At 41.4% G+C, this 21,683-nt stretch overlaps 1 protein-coding gene across 7 annotated transcripts in view; it reads left to right on the top strand.

The window, feature by feature from the left end:
* SYNE2 (spectrin repeat containing nuclear envelope protein 2) overlaps nucleotides 1-21,683 on the top strand; it is a 195,642-nt gene that overhangs the window by 135,301 nt on the left and 38,658 nt on the right. For all 7 annotated transcript variants that reach the window (XR_012628988.1, XM_074869023.1, XM_074869025.1 and 4 more), the window contains 15 exons: nucleotides 96-242; nucleotides 1,865-2,041; nucleotides 5,009-5,164; nucleotides 6,799-6,948; nucleotides 9,301-9,471; nucleotides 10,896-11,029; nucleotides 11,340-11,544; nucleotides 13,586-13,765; nucleotides 15,206-15,334; nucleotides 15,894-16,048; nucleotides 16,393-16,540; nucleotides 17,764-17,858; nucleotides 19,221-19,455; nucleotides 20,560-20,754; nucleotides 21,535-21,660. Coding sequence is in view for 6 of the 7 variants with exons in the window: in XM_074869023.1 (XP_074725124.1) it covers nucleotides 96-242; nucleotides 1,865-2,041; nucleotides 5,009-5,164; nucleotides 6,799-6,948; nucleotides 9,301-9,471; nucleotides 10,896-11,029; nucleotides 11,340-11,544; nucleotides 13,586-13,765; nucleotides 15,206-15,334; nucleotides 15,894-16,048; nucleotides 16,393-16,540; nucleotides 17,764-17,858; nucleotides 19,221-19,455; nucleotides 20,560-20,754; nucleotides 21,535-21,660 (2,403 nt within the window). In the remaining variant the exon portion in view is untranslated. The remainder of the gene's footprint in view (nucleotides 1-95; nucleotides 243-1,864; nucleotides 2,042-5,008; nucleotides 5,165-6,798; nucleotides 6,949-9,300; nucleotides 9,472-10,895; nucleotides 11,030-11,339; nucleotides 11,545-13,585; nucleotides 13,766-15,205; nucleotides 15,335-15,893; nucleotides 16,049-16,392; nucleotides 16,541-17,763; nucleotides 17,859-19,220; nucleotides 19,456-20,559; nucleotides 20,755-21,534; nucleotides 21,661-21,683) is intronic.

The following is a 21,683-nucleotide window of genomic DNA, read 5'->3' on the forward strand; positions in this document are numbered from 1 at the left end:
ATAGTGCCTGAGTCTTTCTAAAAATACAGGTGTCATCTTCCTTTATATTTCTAACAAGCTGATTGTAGAGGATTCATTATATCCTTTATCCCCAGCTTCAGATGGAAAAACTTTCATCGCGGGAAGCTATTGCTGAGCTAATGACCTGGCTGGACCATGTGGAACAACAGCAGGGACATGAGGGGCCAATAAATTCACAAAGTAGTGCTGCCCAAGTCAGAAACCTCCTTCAGAAGTACAAGGTAAATAGGAAGCTCTAAGTGCAGGCCTTCTGCAAGGTGTTTGGCTGTAAAAAGGATGGAAACAGCCTACAGGCACTGTCATATCCTTCCCCTTGCTCTCAGCAGGGTTCCTCAAAACAGTCTTGAAGGTGCCTTAACATCTTCCTTTATGAAAACCTTTTGCTTCCATGCCACACAAAACACTGCCTGGCCTGCAATACAGCTACTACCTGCTGTGCTATAATCTCCTCTTTCTCATGCTGTCCCATCTGTCTTGCTTGTTCTCTCTCTCACATTTAGATTATAAAATGTGTTGAGCAGGAAAGCTTTGCTTCCTTAGGAAGAGAGAGTCTGTGTTTGTGCTGTGTTTTAGTCTGTCTTTTCAACAAGGAATACCTTGAAATGGAGCTCCATAACCAGGATCCATTTAACTAGAGAACAAGGTTTTTGAATATTATGTTTCATCAAAAGAGATAACCTGCTAGGAAAGAGGGACAAGATGAACATCCCTGCAGAGAGAGAGGCTGCAGCAAACTCTTGGCTCTGTTCAGATGCTAAAGCACCAATGGCAATGGCACAGGAAGGATTCAGGCCATGCTTGTACCTCCATAGATGCCAGGAAGCCCAACCTCAGGGCACGAATCCCTACAGAGCCATATTTTGCTCTGCCCTCACAGAGCTACTGAGCGGTGCTGTGGGCTTGGACAGGATGACAGTTCTCAGTCTACAGCTGCAGTTCTCAGGCACTTTGGTACTGCATGTAAGGCAAGTGCCAACGTAAGAACTTCTTTCAAAGTACCTTAGTATAGCAGATAAATAACATTTTGGTTTATATTAGATGGATTTGAAAGTTGGAACATGTAGGTGAGGTGCTGTTTTTAACCCTTCGGATGTTTAGAGATCAGTTCGTATGTGTCCCTTCTGCACTTGTCAGCAATGTGGGGATGTGTATGCTGAGAAGAAAGCTGGGATGCGGGTCATGAATTCCTACAGGGAAGCAGCTATGGCTTCAGTACTTCTACTGTGGTATTCCCTGGAGGCTTTTTTCTGAGTACTACTAGATACAATGAGGAGCCTTTTCCTCCCCTCTTCTCCTAAGACCTTCTGAAATACTTTGCGTGTAGTTTCTCACTCATCTCTGTGGGCAAGAACACTGATGCTGGAGGACATTTTTTTCCTCCCAGATATTCTGATATTCTATTCTGATAGAGGATATTTTGATAAAGGAGCAGAAGCTCTTGTCTGTGAGTCACAGAAGTGTGGGAAGGCCTTGGTTTTAGCCTAATCTGGGCCCATGGCAGTGTGATGGCATTGTCCAAGGGACTAAGTATTGGGTCTGGTACCCCTAGGTAATATTCCCTGGTCTGGCACTGGCCTGTTCTTACCTTGACCTACTCACGTAATGATAGTGATTTTCTGCAAAAGTTTCAGTGGATGGAAATAGCCACACAAATATAGAATAGTAAAAATTGAGAATTATTCCCACAGCCAGGTGTCTTTCAGGAGAATATTTTAGGCCATGGTTCAGAATAAGCTGTGAATGTCCCATAATTATGCCTTGAAGCATCGTTGGAACTGATCAGATTAAAACTGCCAAACTAAGTGTTTTACATATACGTTCTTTCTTTTTTTCTCCCCTCCAGGAATATATGATGGAAATGAACTTTAAACAGTGGATAGTAGATTTTGTTAACCAGTCACTCCTGCAGATGAGCACTTGTGATGTGGAAAGCAAGCGGTATGAAAGGACAGAATTTGCTGAGTGTCTTGGAGAGATGAACCTGCGGTGGCACATGCTGCAGGCGTCTCTGAACATAAAGGTTTGATTGAGTTCTCATTGCTTTCTCTCTCACAACTCTGATCTTGCCTGTGCCAGTGCTCTGTATTTTGCGAGCAGCCTTTATCACTGAGTCTGAAAACACTGTTGAACACAGTAAACTCCCTGTGCTCTCTGCTGTCTGTCCATCCTGCTGTCTCATGGGTGGCTTATGGAGTGGTCTCGTAGCACATCAGCTATCAGGTGGTGGGCGGGTATCCAAACCTCAGCAAGGGGAGGGAAAATAGACAAAATCTACACGTCATGACAGCCTGGGAATTACCTTAGTTGACTGTATTAGGTGAAAAAATAACTTTTCTCTTGTGAAGAAAATACAGACAGTGACATGTCAACAAAGAAGACCTATATTGAGAAAACTATGAAAAAGGAAGAATTCAGGGTAGTGTCTGCAGGGGAACCTGTTAGTGAAATCTGTTGAAGCTTTGAGGTGCTGTGAAAGTTGGGACATGTAAAACTCAATGGGAGAAAACACTGTATGGTTTGTGGAGAAGAGAGGTGCTACACTGCTTGGTACAAACAGCCAGGCCCTGCTCAGCAAACAGCACCAAAAAAGCAAACAACCCCTCCACATGCCATATGATGGGAATGAGAAGTAGGGATATATTAAGCTACCACCTGTTTTCCTGTTGTAGCAGCTGGATTTGCCAAAAAAGTAATTATTAAGTAAGTAGTGTTGACAGCCATATTCAGATGGGGACACATGACCCTGCTGGGAAAGGTACAGCAGGGATCGGTTCCCAGTGCTGCTCCAGCCCTCCTGGATCACTGGAAATGGGTCACTCTGTGTCTGTGTCCTCCTTCTGCAGTAATTAAATATGCTTTCCCAGTGGAGTGCTTTGAAGATCAGCAGCTGATAGGCAAATTCTACATGCAGACTAGCTATACCAGCACATCTTCTGTGTTTCTCTTTAGAAAATCTGTTTCAGGCAGTGCCTCAGAATTACTTTATTCTAGTGAGGCTAGAAATAATCCATGCATTCAGAATTAGATGCTGCTGCTTGTGTGCCCCAGTGCCCAGAAAAGCTAGTGTGACTTATGTGGAAAACACCAGGGGAAGGTTAGCATCCCAAAATGTAAACATGAGGCTGCAGGAACAAATCTCTCTACCAGCACATTCCTCTTTCATCTCTGTTTCTCTCCCAGATTTACAGGGTGTCATGGTTTAAGCCCAGAGGGCAACTGAGCACCATGCAGCCACTTGCACACTCCTTCCCCTTCAGTGATGGGGCAGAGAAAATACAACAAAAGGCCTGGGGATCCAGGCAAGGACAGGGAGGGATGACTCACCCATTATGGTCACAGGCGAAAGACAGACATGACTGGGAAAGAAAAAGAACATCGTTTTAAATTGAACACCACCACTACCACCACTTAATTTACCAATCAAACAGAGTAGGACAGTGAGAAATATAACCACATCTTAAAAACACCTTCCCCCCACCCATCCCTTTTTCCCAGCCTCAGCTTTGCTCCCAATTTCTCTACCTCCTTCCCCCCAGCAGAGCAGGGGGACAGGGGATGGGGATTGTGGTCAGTTCATCACCCGTTGTCTCTGCCTCTCCTCCCTCCTCAGGGGGAGGACTCATCACACTCTTCCCCTGCTCCACCATGGGGTCTCTCCCACAGGGGACAGTCCTCCAGGAACTTCTCTGACTGGGTCCTTCCCATGGGGTGCAGGTCTTCACAAACTGCTCCAGTGTGGGTCCCTGCTGTGGGCTGCAGCCCTCCCAGCAACAGACTGCCCCAGCACCGGCTGCCCTCAGAGTCCCAGCCTCCCTTGAGCACAGCCACTTGCTCTGGCATGGGGTCCTCCACGGGCTGCAGGTGGGCGTCTCGTCCACCGGTGACCTCCATAGGCTGCCTTTTTTTTCTTTTTTTTTCTGAGATAAGGACAGTTTAGTAGAATAGCACAAGGAGAGAAGAAAACAGTAATAACAGAATCACAAAATCATCTAGGTTGGAAAAGACCTTGAAGATCATCTAGTCCAACCATTAACCTAACAACAACACTAATAAAAGAATATATAAAGTGAGTGATGCACAATGCAATTGCTCACCGCCTGGTAGCCCACGCTCAGCCCCTTTCTGAATCGCAATCTCCCTGACCCCCAGCCAGCTACCCCACTTATATACTGAGCATGATGGCAGTATGGTGTCAAATATCCCCTTGGCCAGTTCAGGTCAGCTGTCCTGGCTGTGCCCCCTCCCAGCTTCTTGTGAAAATTAACCTGATCCTAGCCGAACAGTCACTAATTGGAGCCGGGAGAGGTTCGAGAAGCTTCTCACAGGAGCCACTGCCGTAGCGCCCTCCCCCATCACCAAAACCCATACGCAGGGCTTTGGGAGAAACTGCCTTCCCTGAATCCAGATACAAAGACTGCTGATCAAACAGAAAATTCTCAAATTTTTCTGTCTCAGAAAGTCTTGTGACTGAAAGTCTCAGGAAGTTCCAGAAATATTTTCAAGTGGAAAATTCAGTTCCTGCACAACTGAAAATTTCCATGATGAAATTTCAGTTTTGTGGGGGGAAAAAATTATCTTCTCTAACCATTTTCAAGAAAGTGCATTCTAGGATTTAATGGCTCATCAGAGCCAAGACTGAAGATAGGAGACTTGAGGTCCCTTGCTTATTAGTAACTTTGTTGGTGGGTTTTAGGGAGAATGAGTTTTCCAGACTCTATATGAATGTGTTCATGAAGCTCAGGGTCCCCCAACCTGTCTGGTCCACAAGCTGTCAGCTCCAGAACCCACACTGCCTTGTTTTCTTCCCAGGGAAAAGGTCAAATCCTAAAGAGCCAGTAAACCTTTTTAGCTTTTCCTTTCAAAATGGTTTCTCTAAATAGTATTTTCAATGTAAATATTGTAATCTCAAATTTTGTCATGGAAGGGAGAGCCTTGTTTCTGCCCACCTCTAGGTTTAAGTAAGTTAAAATAGTTCTGAAACTTTCAGATACAAGACCTGGAACACATTTTGGAGGATATTTCTGAAAATGAGAACAAAGCACAGACTCTACGCAACTGGCTGGAAGCTCAGAGTGATCGACTGACATCTTTACAAACCCCAGCAAGTCTGATCTCTGCACAGAACACATTAGATGATTGCAAGGTAAAGCATTATACATGTGATATTATTGTAAAGGACATTTAGCATTTTGCTGAATCCAGACTAAAGAACTGCACAGATTTTAACAGGAAAAAAATTTAAAGGAAGTTGCCATTTTCTAGAAGAATACTTCAATCTAATTTTAATTAAAGCTTGTTAGGTTCAGGTGATAAAGAGCCAGATCCACTTTTAATGTGAATTGCTATTTTATGGTTTTTTTCCTCCAGTTGAAGATGCATCTGCTGTTGTTCCATGGTATTTGGAGTGTTGTGCAGCAATATTGTAGATCTTATTCTGAGATGCCTCCAAAATAAATAATTCTCAGTTTAGCATAGCCATGGCAAAAGCTATCAATTCCATTAGTTTCAAGAGCTGTGTCATGGAAGTGTCATGGAAACTATAGAGTTGCATTTGGAAAAATAGCAATTCGCTCTACTCCTGCCCTTGGAGTAGTGTCCCTGCACCACCCTCAAGAATCTGGGTGTCCTTTGGTTTTGTTGTGTTTTTCTAGGCATCAGCTCCTTCAAAATTAGTACAGGTGCAGCCAGCTAATAACTGGCTCTGATTACTCTGACAGTCTGATGATTTCATTCAGTACAGTGTTTCCTCTCTATTTTTTAACATGGAATATTTGTTCTTTCATTGCCATGGTTATGTGTCTCTCTCTTGTAGTAGGCTGCTTTTATTGTCTGGAGTGCTCTGTTACACACCAAGTTACTTGTCTGTCTGAAGCACTCTGAAACATATCAAGGGGCAGAACGGAAGAAAGACACAGGGTATCTTTGACTAAAACACTAACCTGCTCACAGCAAGATGCAGTGCTAGGATGTGGGTGACTAAAATGTTTCATTAAAATTAATTTGCTCAATAAAAATGAGGTCCAAATTCAAAAGTCTTTTAGGGATAGTAAGCAGGGGGGAAAAAGGTCATGGCTTTAAGCGTAGTATTATAGGAAAATGTTACAGCCCATTATGTGTATGGATATTTACTCATGTTGTGAAGAACTTACTGCTGAGCTTTCCTCAGCAAGTCAAGACTAATGTATAATCTTCCTGATTGTGTTGGTGGAGAAGTTATTCTCCCAGGCATCTCCACTGATTTCACTGGGGTTTCTCCCATGGGAGAAAGCCTCTGACTAAGGGGACAAGCTGAAAATAACCTTCCAGAGGTTGTTAGTATGTCAGGGACCCTCATGTTGCAAAGTCAGTTCTTATCTTACCTTTGTCTGCTGGAGCAGAGGAGGACTCAAATGCTAATCTGCCCAAGGAAAAGTTCAGCTGCATTAATAAAAAAACTTTTTGCATCTGGAGAGGTACAGAGAGGCCTGCATGGTGGCTGAGGAATTAGTTCCTGATGATTTCCTTCCCAAGCATGATGTCCAGTGCTCATGCTGACACTAAACGAACTGATTCTAGCACGACATGCAGAAGACTGTCTAAAGCAGCCACTGTCATTCTGAATTCCTGTAAAACAGTTGCTCTGTATCAGTTGAAAAGGTGATGGTGTTGCGTAGCTGAAGAATTGCACAGAATTGGTTTTAAAGAAGGAATGTTTATCTAAGCTCCTCACACAGAAGGTTTCTTCTATGGTCTCATCAAAAGATCTTACTTTCCTTTTTTTTTATTTTTTTCATTTAGGAGCTAGAAAATCAACTCACAACTAAGTCCAAAACTCTTGATGAGCTCAAGCAGAGTTTGGCTTTGAATGGTGGTGCAGAAGAAACCCCAGAAGCTCTGTCCCTCAGGATAGCTGAGCTGTGTGAAATGGTGGACAGCATTGTAAGCCAGGTAAAAGTTTTGTTTGTTTTCAGATTTCCTCCAGTACATATTCTTACCACCAGTGTTATTAATCTTCTTCATGGGATGGCAGAAGCCAGTATGAAAAAGATGCAAAGTATTCCTTACTCTTAATCTTAACCTTCCTAAGAACTTCCTTTTAACTCTTTACCTTAATGTAAATTAATATATTTCCAAGGTTGAGAGAGGAAAAAAAAGTCTGATCTCAAAGTAGTTTGAATGCAGGGGGAGGAGGGACAGCCCCCCATCTGCAGTTTAAGAAAATAAACAGCACTGCTGTTTTTCTGTCAAGTTGAAAATGGAAACCTTAAACTATCTGACTTGATCTGCTTCTCTTTCATACCCTGGTCTTTCTGCCCTGTGGTACAATGGTGGAAGCTGCCTACACCTGCCCCATTCTCACTGTCAGACGGAAGAGTCCACACACCTTCATGGCTTTCGCTATCTTCAAATCCTGTGTGGTTTCCAACTGCTTTAAGGAGTCTGACAGATTGGTTTCCCATGCAGATTGACTCCCCAGCAGTTTGCATTTATAGTTATATTATTTTTATACTTGGAACTGATCTTTTTTATCTAGATGTAATTGATAGGCACAGAAGATGGAATGATGAGTACATTTATGGATTTACATTTGTGATAACAAATGTCCATATACTGCAGAGGATTATATATGATACAGTGATTGTGTTTATAGTTAAGATTCCCTTACACTTTCCATGATAAACACCTTGCTTTTGTTCCCCAAAACTCTGTGAAACCTGAACCCTTTTGCTTGAACTCTTCCCCCTGAGGTGTCGGTCCAGATGGGTCTGCTGCTTCTTGTTTTAAGTTTCAACAGAAATGATATGGCTGTTTCTTACCAAGAAAGCAGAGAAATTTTTGTGTGTGTACATGATGAAAGTTTTTACTTCTGCTGTAGAACTGGGGATTGAAATTGGCAGGATTGACAGCCTAGTGCTTTTTTCTTCTTACAGTCACCATGGGTCACGTTAATTTTAGTATTTTTATGACTTAAGTATCAAACTTTAAAACTGCAGAATGTTCTTACAGCCTAGTTGTCTGCGTGTGCAATGAAACACCAAGTGCAGTTTTCTTCCCACGGGCGACTGCTCTCAGCAGAGCCAGGCTGTGATTTCAAATATAGGTCTAAGGAGATGTGATACATTGATTGTATTGTCCATAGGTTGATCTTAAGGCAGTGAGTCTGTGGCCCAGAGACATTTCACGAGCATGGTCTTTCCATCTTCCTTGTGTGGGCAGTAATTAGCTGCAGGCTACAAAAAGTAATTAGAGATTCCTCCCACCTGTACCATGATTCAAATGAGAATAGGGATGATTAATCCATCTACTCCTGCATGCCTGGAACTAGGATACTAGGATACAATGATCCATGCAGTCTATTTAGCGTGCACTATGGTGTAGAAAAGTCTTCATCTTCCACTGTGTAGATGCATAATCGTAAGTGAAATCTGGCATCTGGCTTTGCCAGGTCCCCTGGAGACATGCTTGTTTGCTTGCCTCATTTTCATGCTTTTCTCAAAGCATCTGGTGCTGGCATGACTGAAAATAGATATTGAACTAGATGAATGTTTTGTCTAACCCAGGACATGCCTTATGTACTTACCTGATACAGAAGGATAAAAGTGACACATCACACTGAAGAAGGACTGTGGGTTTGTGTTTGCATTGTCTAGGAGTATGTGGCAAATGGAAACCATTCTTGCCCCAATATAAACAACTGTAGTAATGAAAGAGACATAGAAAACAAAAAGGATATCTATCATTTAATTTCATACGAGAATCATGAAGGTCCTAGACTGTGATTCAGGTGGGCCTGCATTATTAAAGCACAATGGCATAAGAAGGATGATAGCTCTCCAGAGTATTGTAGTAGCATCTTATTCCATACAAAACAATTTCTGTTCAAATTTTCATTAAAAGGGAACTTGATCTCTGGATCAAACTATCCGCTTGCTAAGAAGATTAAGTCTCTCAACTTTATCCCACTTCAGGTTGATTTTGGCAGAAAGGAATAAGCAGTTCATTAGTTCAGTATTTTTTACTTTTGGGGGGCTTTTGGAGTTGTGTCTGATAGAACAGTGCTACCTTGAACTCTGGTTAAATTTTTATTTCCAGCAAATTCTTATACTTCACTCTAAATACTGTTTACTGCTTGGTTTGAAGCCTGCACAATTCCTTACCAAGTAGGAAAATACTCCAACTTGTGAAATTCTTGTGGATTGTCATGGCGTGAGCACTAAGCTTAAATTTTTAAGTCAATGTAAAGGTGATTTATATGTCAGGACTACCCAGGAGATAGTAATAAAAATGGTTCATTTGCAGGTTGCACAGTTAAAGACCTCAATGCAGTCAATACTGGAGCAGTGGAGAGTATATGATGAAGTTTATGCAGAAGTCAGCCTGACGACAACAAGATATTTGTACTGCATAGAACAGTGCAAACCTTCTGTGGTGTCATTGGAAGCTTTGAAAAACCAGGTCAAAACTCTCCAGGTAAATCTACTGAAGTTCATATTTCTTTACTTCTGGGCCTTTAAACAAACAAACAATCTCCACTGAAAAAAAGACAGAAAGACAGAAAGATTTCTCTGAGCAACTTCCTCTTTATTATAGTGTCATTGAAGTCAGTGGAATTAATTTCTTTTTTTACCTCCAGAGGCACTCAGGACTATTTTTAGACTTTGTACTTTATTTAGCACATACGTTCAACTTTAGTGCAATTTAGGTACCAAGGTTCAAGAGAGTACAAGTCAGCTGCTACCATGTTTGCCTTACTGTGGGCTAGCAGAGTCTCCAGGGAAAACCTAATGCCATCGCTGTATGTGTTTGCCTAAGGTTACTCACCATTCAGGTGAAAGAAGTTGGTTCTTGGCTCATTGGTTGAAGGAAATTTGCCCCTTTGCTTGCGCTTCCCAGGAAGATGCCCTGCCATAAGGCTGTAGCATAACCTGGAAGGAGATGCCTGTGCATCGATGCTGGGACTCAGTGCAGAAATGAAGGGGACCTGGGAGAAAATTGGCGAAGGGACCGTATCTCTAGATCTGTGATTTGAACGCTCCCCTTGGGGTACTGTGTCCCAGCCACTGTGCTAGTGACCACTGACACATTTTGCATTAAAGCATTATTTGCACTGAAGCATCTTTCCACACATAAATGGCACTGGAGTCAAGGTCCAGGACCCACGATTCCCCTTCCCAAAAGCTGTGCCTTGGGCTCGTGGGTGCAGCAGGCCTGGGGCAGAGCAGGGGGATCCCTGAGCCTGGCGTTTACAATTGCTCAAGCACAAAGTCAACTGTCCAGTTGCCCTTCAGAGAGCTGGAGTCTCCTTCCTCTCAGCAGTAAAACCTGTATAAGCGCTTTCCACCCTCACCTGGAGACACATAATTACTGGAAGGAACTGGGCACCTTCTTACCTCCTTCCTTCTATCCCCCTCTTTATTTTTAATCTGGATCAGTTCACAGATATGAAATGTAAACTGGATCAGTTCAGAATTGCAGAGTTCTGCAATTGCCTGTATCAGGAGGGGAAACACATAGCCAGGGACAGGAGTTGTCAAGCCAATTTTACTGCCAGTAGAAATTTCCCTGAAATGGTGGCTTAAAATAAAACATTTTAGGTTTCTAGTGAATTAATTTAATCAGTTCAAGGCTGTGGGTTTTTTAAATGAGCTGTTTCTTTAAGAGTACATAAATTACCTCAGTTTAAAATAGGCTTCCTGAATGGTTTTTTAACTTGGACCATTTCACCTCTCTTTTAGCTTCCTAATTTTTAGTATCAGATGTTAGATTTTTCACAAACATTTTAATCTGTGTTGCAAATGTGTGGCATTATTGGTACACTATCCCTACCAATATATAGGGGAAGCTATACTTAGGTTGTTCATCTCCCCAACTAATTGCAATAATCCATTCTGCAGTCTCTTCAAGATGAATCAGAAAACAGTGAAGAAAGTTGGGCCAAGCTCCAGGCTGCTGCCAGTAACCTGAAGAAGAACTGCTCCCCCTCCTTTGCAGAGATTATTGAACAGAAGTGCACGGAGGCACGCACAAGGTAAGCTTGCAAAAAAGACCCCCCAGTTATTAGTATTAAAAAAAAAAAAGTTGCTGAGACAAGACTTGAATGTCTATCAGATTTTTAAATCTATATTAATACTACTCACCTGTCTAAGGGTACCTGTGTGAGGAGTAGCTGATACTACCTTTTTTGTGATGGATCACAGAGCACAAAATGGTGCTGTGTCAGTGGGCTTTCAGTAACATGGGTATGAACGCAAAGAAACTCCCCCAGGAATCCTACACCAAATCATATTCTGGAGGAGAATCTACTAGGAAAATGCTCTTATCCTTTGATATGTTGGCAGGTGGAACTCAGTAAATGAAGACATCACAGATCAACTGCGGGCAGCGCAAGCAACCCTGCAGCTTTGGGAGCCCTTCAATACTTTATGCACCGAGGCAGCAGCCAAATTACAACAGCACAAAGAGCAGTGCACTCAGCTCTTGGATGCTCACATGCCTGAGGATAACATGATAGAAACCCTGAAGCAAAGGATACAGGATATAAAGGTACATGAATATGTTTCTGCTGCCTGGTACAAATCAGGATTTATTTTTGAGAAACAAATCAAAATAACATCTTCTAGCCCCCTCCACCCTCAAATCCAGTCAGTGGAAAACATAAAATCTATGGGTTTTTTTTCATTAACAGGCACCTTTGTATTTTCTTTAAATACTTTGACCAGATCCTGACACCAAACCAAACTAGAGTTAGCATAGGATGAGAAAAGAGCAGAAGAGAGCAATCATATTCCATCTCTGCCCCTTTCTGATCTATACAAAGAATCAGGCCTGTGTTGGAAGGAATTGTTAAACCAAAAACTATTTACTGTATAGGGGACTGCTTGGGAGGAGAGATAATATCTACTAGAACAATAGGTGAGGAAAAAAGACCAATTTTCCAAAACAGAGGACCATCCTGAAGTCTTCCACAGTCTTCAAATTGGTTTATTTGGGTTTGGTTCTTTTTTTGGCCTGGTCTGATAAGTTCACAGATTTCTGAGCTCATTAGATTATCCTAATTGCTTCTGACTTTAGGCAAATGAGATCTCATGCTGACACCACAGGGTATATTTGACTCTCTCAGGCAGCAAAGCCTTCACTAGTTTCTGACAGTTTTGGTTTCTTCAGACTGCAATAAAGAAATATAATAATCTTTATTTCAGGACAGAGCAATGATTCATCACACTTTATGAATCTCTAGCCATGTATTTGAAGAAGTCCAAAGTACTCCATTTTGCATGTGGCCAATTAAGAAACTTTACATTATGGGAATGAGAACTCATATATTTCTTCCAATGTCAGAAACAACTGACAGCAGCAAAGATTAGACCAAAACATTTTCACTTTCTTCTGATCTATTAATGGCTGTGCATAAAATCATCAGTAGGTCAGCAAAAAGGCATCACATTTGCTGAAAATTTTTGGGAAGGGTTTTGTACCTACAGAGCAAGGCATGACCACTAGAGTGCCATTAGCACTGTAGATCCTGTCCTGGTACGTGTGGGTAGGACACATGGAATTTATTGTGGTTTTTTGAAAGTGGTGAGTTAGAAGAATGGGAATCAGTGATATGGCATATGAGTTACATGTATTTGAAAATACATGTGCATTAGAAAACTGTATTTTAATCTCTCTAATCTTTTCTTCTAGTATATATTAGGAAAGATTATGGATTTATGGAACTCTGTCACCACAATGAATAAACATAAAATCCTATACAGAGAGTAAGAAATCAAAATGGGTTATCTTCTAAATGGCTGAAGTGGCAGTTTACAATATGATCCATTCCAAAGACAGGGGTCAGGAACTAAGAGCCATTTTGATTTTTAGGGAAACATGCCTGCTCTTTTCTATCAATCAGAAGTCTTTGTTCATTACCCACAGAAAAGACTCTATACAGTGGCAAATTCCAGGGGGTTTCATGGCAAAAAGTAAATGACAGTTGTCCAGGTCAAAAAAAAAATCAAGTACATTCAACGAGTTAAAATGACTCCCTTTGTTCTTGTACTGCCTTTAGAGTTTAATTTTATAGCATCATAACTGTAGTAAAGGGGAACAAATAAAACCAAAATCATAGTCCTCAGTCACTAAGGGATCCAAAGTACTGGTATGTTTGTAACATAACAGCATTTCTCATTGGCAGCGTGGGCCCGTTTCTCCATCTGCTAGTGTAAATCACAGAATCACAGAATCGTCTAGGTTGGAAAAGACCTTGAAGATCATCCAGTCCAACCAATCCATTCTGTAGAGAGGGATATTCTGATTTCTCTCTCTAATCTCTGTAGCAGTAGTATCTCACTGCCTGAAGTCACCAGTGTTCCACTGAACTTTGAACTGTGCCTTTCCCAGCAGTAGAGTCAATGGATGCAGTTCCCATTATCCTCTGAGTAAAAGACTGAAGCTTTCACCATAACTGAATTTGGCTCCCGGAGGAGATCAACAAAAAGAGCTTAGTTACAGCAACAAAAGATACTAAATGAAAGTGGCACATGAATGACGATCTGATTCATTTGCTGACTTTTTTTTTTCTTTCCCCTTCTCTCATCAGAATTTACAGCATGGCCTTCAAAACATAGCAGGATGCCATACCCAGATGTCTTTGCTGGCTGATAGGATAAAACAGCAGGCTGGGACAGCTGCACAAGCCATTCTGTTGGAGAAGCTGCAGCCACTCCAGAGAGCATCCTATTTGGAAAAGATGTTGCAGAGGAAGTTAGATGAATTTGAGGTATTTTTCTGAATATTAAATTAGCTGTCAGTGTGAGATAACTTCTTTACTAGAGCCCTGTAGTTCTATTGAAATAAAATTTCAATAAAATAAAACTCAACAGTATGATCAACTATGTAAAGAAATAATACATGAAGCAAGAGGGACAGCTGAAGGAAGGGTTTCACTCTTCTTACCTGCTTGTGTTGCTCTAACAAGCCTTTGTAAGTGGACCTATTACAGTCAAGCAGTACAGGACCCTCAGATGATTAATGGTTAAGAAACGTATTTTTATTCTATGAACTTCGAAGTAAGTTTTAAACTTTCTCAGCTCTGCCTTGGAAAAACCTGAGGGGTCCATTTGCTTTGATAAGAGTGCACATAAGGTACCTAAAACCAAACAGAAAACTGTGGTCATTGGATGTAATTTTGAAGACCAGATTCACATCCCTGTTCAGGCAGAGTAGGGAGGGACCTGGATCCAGGTTTCCCCGTGTGATGCTCCGCTCACAGGAGTGCTGTGGGATTGACTTCCCCCAGCACAGGTATTCCTGACAAAACTTCCAAGCAAAAGTACTGCTGTACATTTACTGATGTAAAACTAGTCTGTTCCTGTGAAAAAGTCTGGTTTCAATGAATTGTTCTGTTCTAAAGTAAACCCAAATTCATCAAGAAATTTTCAGCCAACTCTATGTATGACTTCATCTACTAGCACAGTTCAATGGCTGGAAGCCAGATATCTTTGTGAAGATAACAGATTTCTCATATTCCCATACTTATCACTCCACGAAGAATTTAATTTCTGGGTAGTTATTTTCTCTGGTGTAACCCTGTAATATTACCACAGAACTGTCTCTCTACCCACACCAATTTTTGCCATTCATTCCTTATAAAAATGTTGCTGTTTCAGTGTTCTTAGAGATGTGGAGCTTAATTCTTGCCAGAAAGAAAGAGCTTTCCTGGTGCTCTTTTCCCTGACTCAAAGAAACCAACCTAGTGAATAAAAAAGTTGAGTTCCAGCCCTAGTTAGTTCTCTCCACAGAGCTCACGTAAGCTGCACAGCCTTGGCTGTAGGCACATGGGAGCAGGCCTTGTGTGCAGCTCAAAGGAAGCTCATTTTCACAAGTTTCTTTCCTCTGATAAGCTAAGTTTTGGCTTTCCAATTTCACAATAAATCAAACAGCCCAAAGCTACAAAAAGGTATTGCAGATGCCCCTATTCCTTCCAGGTACATATGAATCTCTCAGGATTTAGAGATTCAGTTTCTTGCCCTCTGCTTTGGCTTAAATTGTCCCCTTACTAGTGCAAAAATGGAAGAAGTTCAGTAAGTGAGTTATAACTACATTGAATTTGGATTTAACATCCATTTGTTTTCCCGACAATACTGCTTATTGCTCCTTTTTGTATACTGAATGTGTGTATTAAATAAGAATTAATATAAATATGCAATATTTACTCTAGTTCAATCTCTCACAACTGGAGGATTTCAAGAACTGCCTTGAAACACTGGAAGGTCAAGTCAAGAATTGCACAGATGCCTTTGACAGCCTCTGTCTAGAGGGAGAAACAGACAACTTAGAATTGCTCATGGTATGTTTGGATTCCCAAGTGCAAAAAGATTCTGCTCAGGATTTAAGTGTCTGTACGATACCAGCTCCTGCTTACTTCAAGAAACTTTTTGTGTCCTAAGTATTGTAGTTATAGCGCTTCCATCAGAGTAACTATAATCTCATCCAAAACACAAAAAGCAATGATTTAAGTTCATAAAAACTCTAGATATGCATTGCGGGCCGAATGTCTGCATGGAGGGGAGGAAAATCACATAGATTTGAGGTTGATGGGAGATCTTTTTCTCCAGCTTTGCTCTGGAGCTACCCTGTGGGCCTCAATGTAGGGTACAAAGTAAATCTGCAAGTACCAGCTCTTGAGTATCTGTTTGGTATTATTGGAAAAGTGGGCCTTGTGTAAGGGAATTGTGACTTTTTTGTTTCCTATATTCTTTGAAGTTAACACGGAAATGTTGGGGGGTTTTGGGTTAGCATTTCAGATGCATAACATGCAGATGCTTTCTACAGAAGAGGCTTCTGTATTTCTTTGAAATGAAAAAAAGGCAGTATTTTTTGCAATTAATTTGTTTTTTTAATTCCAGAATCACACACTCGACCTTGCTGCACTTTCTCCAAGCATAGAGAGTTTGAATGAAGCAAGCATTAAGCTGCCACTCAGTGATTTCACCCTGAAGAAAATGCAGAGCCTGACTCGGCAGTGGAGTCAGAAGACAGCAGCTGCTCTGGAACGCTGCAGGTCCGAAATGCAAACGAAAAGTCACTATTAACCATTTCCATTTCTGTGAGGAAAATCAAAACCAAATTAAAGCATGGGAAGTCTTATAATCTGTTCTCAGCTTTCTCAGGGGCTTTCCAAGTTGACTTCCTGCCCTTTCAATTTATTTGATTATTCAGTAGCTATTGGTATTCCAAGTCACTTGAAGCAAAAATCTGGATGTTCATAGGTGAAGAAGATAGGAAAGTGCCAAGCAAAACCCTATTATGTTAGTATTACTCACCACCACATTAGACCATATGCCAATGTATCCAGAAAAACAACGACCAACACAATAATTTCTGATTATTTCTTTTGTTTTACAGCATGCTTGAGGGGACTCAAAATGATGAAAAGAAATTCTTTCAGAAATGTGAAAACTGGATGAAATTCCTAGAAAAAATGAAAGAGGCCTTAAAAACAAATATTCCAGGACAGTTTGAAGAACTGCAAGAGCAACAGAGAGTATATGAGGTAAAGCTAACTCTAAAAATTGAAGCATCTTCTTGAAAGGGGGCTGGAAATCACTAGAAAATGCTATGCCTTTTGAAATTAGATCTGGGCAGAGTTTTACAGAGCATTTCGCTCTTGAAATGTGTCCTTTTACTTATTCAGAGGAAAACTCTGAAATGTGAAAATCCTTTTCCAAACTGGATGGATACCTTTTTGCAGGGGTCAGACCTTTAGGAGTGCATCCTCAAGTGTTGCGTCACGGAAGTCCTGGATTTCTCCAACCCTGAGGTTACTTGTCTGTCTGCCTGTCCCAGAGCACTGAAGCCTATGGCAACTAGCTAGGCAGTTGTTTGCTGGTGATCTGGCAGGAATCTTAACAGTTCCTGAAAGAACTGCATTTTAAAACAAAATGTTTTCACAGCATATTTCTGTTTTGACCAGTTGTTAGACTTTGGTGCAAATCTGTTTCCCCGGCATTTTTCCAAGCACTTGCTATTTGTTATATAGTGCCTCATATATGTACGACAGTATCCATTCAGGGGAGAACATACATTTCATGCTAGCAGTAGCATGTGGATGCACTTCTAAGCAAAGTGTCCTATCTATAGACTTTGTCCTAGTGGCAAGAGGATGGAAAAACAACAAAACTACAGAAGAAAACATCATGTGGTAAATGCTAAACATCATGAACTGCTAGGGTGAGCTTTGTGCTGCAGCAGCGGACCACAGCTTCACCCTACCCAAAGTACTGTGCTAATTCCACGGGGTGTTAAGTCTCTGCATGTTAGTGATACTCATTAGGGTCCACAGAAAGTTATTTTCTCTCTTTTACTTAGACCTCTCCAAATCCATTCATTCATTGCAATGAAATTATTTCTAGAATAAACTTTTGCTCGTTATGATAAAGAGTAAATTCACCCTTGTATGTAGCTTTTTTTATACCTTTTCTGTAGTTTCTTGTCTAGATTGCATTTCTCATGAATGAGTCCAGCATACTTTAGGCTTCAAATTACCTCTAACATACAGCTCCTGGTGGGTTCTGCTATCGCATATGTGCAAATTCCTCCTGGTATCCAAAAAGTGTGGAATCTTTTAGGATGCATTTGACACTAGCACTTGAAAATAATAGAGCTTTCAGCATTTAGAATTAAGTAAATGCTGTCACTCTAGAGGAGCAGAACCAGCTTTCATAGAAAAGGAGGTTCACTGAATAGTTAAAACTGTTGTTCTTATGGTATTTTCAGATGCTGCAAACTGAGATTTCCATAAATCAGCAGACATTTAATTCTATCATAGCAAAAGTTCTACTCTCTTTGGAATCTGGAGAAGCAGAGAAAAGGTAATCTATTTGTTTTCTCCCTAAGATCTTGGAAATTCAGTGAATACGCTCTCTTCCTTGGAGTTGGTATTGAATCTTTGCTCTCATGAGGACATAAACCTATGACTGGGTTCACTCTTTAAATAACCTCCTGGCACATTCTGCAAAAGTGTGAGAAGGTGCAGTGAGAAAGAGGTGCCCTGGCCAGACTGCATTTTGGATAGTAACTGCACGTTTTGCCTAACAAAAATAATTGCTTCTGAACAGGAGGCTTCCTTGTCTACTTCTACCCTGCAGTTGTTGAAACTGTAACTGTGGTTGAGAAGCTACCTTCTTAAAGAGGGTAACGAGGATGCTGCATATGAAGGATCCTTTCTCTCTTCCTAGACCTCTCTACTTTTTCAAGTGCAGTGGACTATCCACCTTGCTCCTGGCATACATGACAGGGCATTGAGTCATTGGTCATGCAACCCAAAACATATGGTAGCTAAACCTGGTTTTTTATCAATATGATCTTAAACTTGTCTCTTAATGTAGAGTGAGAAGCAGGAAGTAATATTTGTGAGCAGACGTTCAACTGCCTCAGGTGTTTCTTCTGTGAACACATTACCCCTCTCTGCCAGATTTTGCTGCTTCCAGAGAGTTGGCAGGACAGTGTGTTTCCTCTCCTCAGCCACTTCAGTATGAAGTCCACACCTTGGCTTAAAGCTGCCAGGGAAGGCAGGGCTAAACTAAGCAAATCTGCTACATTTTTGTGTTGAAGCTAGCTCCACAAACCCAAGTGTTTGTGTAAGAGCTAATCTGGTGGCCGTGGCCTCCTGCAGAAGAGCAGAATTGACAGATGAGGGTTGTCTTAATCACTCCAGCTAGATCTGCTGGATCATCTAACTACGTTGTAGAAGAGGCCAAAAACCAGCTTGAATGGGTTCAATAACAACACAGAACCTTTTCACTTTGCTGTCAAGTCTCACTGCTGTAGGATACAATGATGGTTGAACTTCCGCTTACAGCCTGGTAAAAGCACCGATCAGTTTTGCAGCATAATCGGAGACCTTGTCACACTTGCATTGACCTTATTCCTTCTTGTTCTTCAGAGGAGTGTTTAGTGCATATTCTCTCTGTGATTGCTGTACTCTACGTTGCCATACCACAATAGCAACAATAACTTGCATTATCTATTCTTGTATCACGTAAAAGGTTTTTTTGGACTGCTTAAAAGATGGAATACAGAGAGCAGGGCTGAGCTTAGGGCTGCATAGAGCTCTTTGCATAGTTGGGTATTGTAATTGGAATACAATGTTACAAATGGAAATCTATCACAATTATTGTAAAATGCAGCCTTGAGGTCAAAATATATTAACACTCAACACTTGTCATTTTCAGAACAGAGTTTATTTCCAAGCTCACACTGCTGAAAGAGCAGTGGCAGAATGTTATCCGGATGGTTCAGCAGAGGAAGAAAGATATCGATGGACTCGTGAGCCAATGGCAGCTCTTCAGGAGTTCCCTGCGGAGTCTCAGCAGATTTCTTGCTGATATGAACAGCTTCCTCATAGCTGTGAAGAGCCAGGACTGCTATAGCATTTACCAGCTTAGAAATCTAATTCATGATTTCAAGGTACTGTGTATTTATTTCTCATAAATCTAAAATCTGTGTACCCTTTAGGTCTGTGTGCATCTTACTGACATGGCTGCTGAATGCAGGCCTTGCAGTTTTCCTGAAGGAAGCAGGCACATATGTGGCAAGACGGGCCATATGGGTCCTGTGTGGGCAGCGATGGGCAGGAGGTGCCAGGAGCAGAGGATAAAGCACTTGCAAGGGGGTCTGTCCTTGGAGCCACCACTCCACAGACCTGGGCAGCAGTTATTCACAGCTGTGAGTTCTGCATTTCACATGCAGTGGAAAAAAATATTTTCCTTTGTTAATTTGGGATATCTTGGTTTTCCATTTAATTATGCACCTCTTTGTTTTATAAGAAAGTAAAAACGAGCAGTGAACTTCATGGTTGCTTAAGGCAATCTAAAACCTTTCATAAATACATCATTAAATGCTATGTTGATGGATTAACACATTACCAGTATTCCATTTGGCACTTGCCCTGTTTATTTCATCTTTATTTTTACCTGCTGTGTAAAGATGATTTTCAGTAGATTTTACAAGTTAGCGCTCATGCTTTTCCTTAGTGAGAAAAGCCAGAAAGTCTTCTCCCTCCTACCCCAAATTGCCCTTCTCTGCTGCTGTTGTTTTACAGAAAGAAACAACGATCGTATTTGCTTGTGTTATAGAGAAATTTGTGTTGTAGGCAAATTGTTATTGATGGCTTACTTCATAATTAACGGAGCTGTTATCGCTGAAAAATTTGTCTTGGTTGTTAATGCTAGAGCTGCTAACAGAACTTAAACTGATTCTTCATTCTAACTCAGACAACTGAATTTCCATCTTTTTGTAACTGTTGCACTTTTACCCTACAGATTCAGTCTGTGAAAAGCTATTGTAGAGTTTTATAGATCAGAAGATCAGAAGGAATCTGATTTTTCTGAAATTAAAAAAAGCAGATAGCAGAAGATCTATTCATTACTCTTTCATGAAAGTGAACAAACTAGTGCCTTGAAACTCTCTTTATGAGTCTTCACTTCTTCCCAAGTGAAATGCCAGGAGTGCGCATCTGAAGCTTGCTAAGAAAGCTTAGAAACTTAATTTTTTTTTTGTTTTGTTTTAAAGAGTAAGGCAGTGATTCTTCAGAGGTGGCAAGCCATGTATTCCTTAATCATCGATGTTGGGGAGAAGTTGCGCAGTGTCTCCGATCCTGAGACCAATGCTGTTCTCCAGGAGGAGCTCAGCCAGTTACAGCAGAGTTGGGGGGACACCCAGGTCCAGCTGGAGAAAAAGAAGATGCAGCTCAACAGCACCCTACAGGTAGATGATGCCCTCCCCAGGGAGGAGCAGCACCTGCTTCTCTGGCATTGGGCCTCTAGATCTTCCCTGCCCCACTGTCGCCAGGGCTGGGCTCTGTAGCAGCAAGGCAAATGTTGAGCTACTGCTCACTGCAGAGCAGCTCTGAGGGAAGTCCCTGTCACATGTCATCAGGGCTTGTGAGAAGCTAAAACTGCGGTCCCCTGATTCTCCAAAGGAGAATGAGGTTGGCATCCATTTGTTGCTAGAATGGATGTTCCCGCTCTGATTGTTCTCATGCTCCCTGTGGCCTGGAGCTCTCTCCTGATTCAGGCTGTGAAGCCTGAGCTAAAATTTAGCTTACAGGGAGTAGCATGACTAGTTGCTCCTCCTGTTGTTGCACCTCTGAACAAAAGGGTAGGTTATATTTATTTCCTTAGAGCAATAAATTTGCTTTCATGGCTAGACAGCACATAGGTGTGTCTTAAAATTGAATACTGTCAGGGATACAATCCCCAGCCCAAAACTTATGCTAAAAGCCTCTCAGGTTGGACAAAACAAAATTAGCAGAAATGCTCTGTAAGACAAACCTTAAATACAAGAGAGGGTGCCAGTTGTTCTGTAAATCTATGCACCAAATTCTTGTGGGTGGTAGTGTCTTAAAAAGCAAATCCAAATAAGCAGAGCACATGATTATTAATTTCAGTGGGTTGAAGAGGCTATTTTGTAACATATCCATATGGTACGATACATCACGATAAAGTATCTTAACTTTTTATAACTTCCTTGGGTCTCCCTGAGCAGAGTTGGGACTGCTGTGAAAAGCAGACCAAAGAATTAGAAAGCACGCTGCGAGAACTGAAGGAGAAGGTAAAAGATCCACTTCCAGTTGAACATGAAGAGCTCTACAAAGCCAAGGAGCACATTAAGGTATCGAACAGCCATATTGTATT

The sequence above is a fragment of the Strix uralensis genome, chromosome 4 (genome assembly GCF_047716275.1).
Source record: "Strix uralensis isolate ZFMK-TIS-50842 chromosome 4, bStrUra1, whole genome shotgun sequence".
In the NCBI taxonomy this organism is placed as follows: domain Eukaryota; kingdom Metazoa; phylum Chordata; class Aves; order Strigiformes; family Strigidae; genus Strix; species Strix uralensis.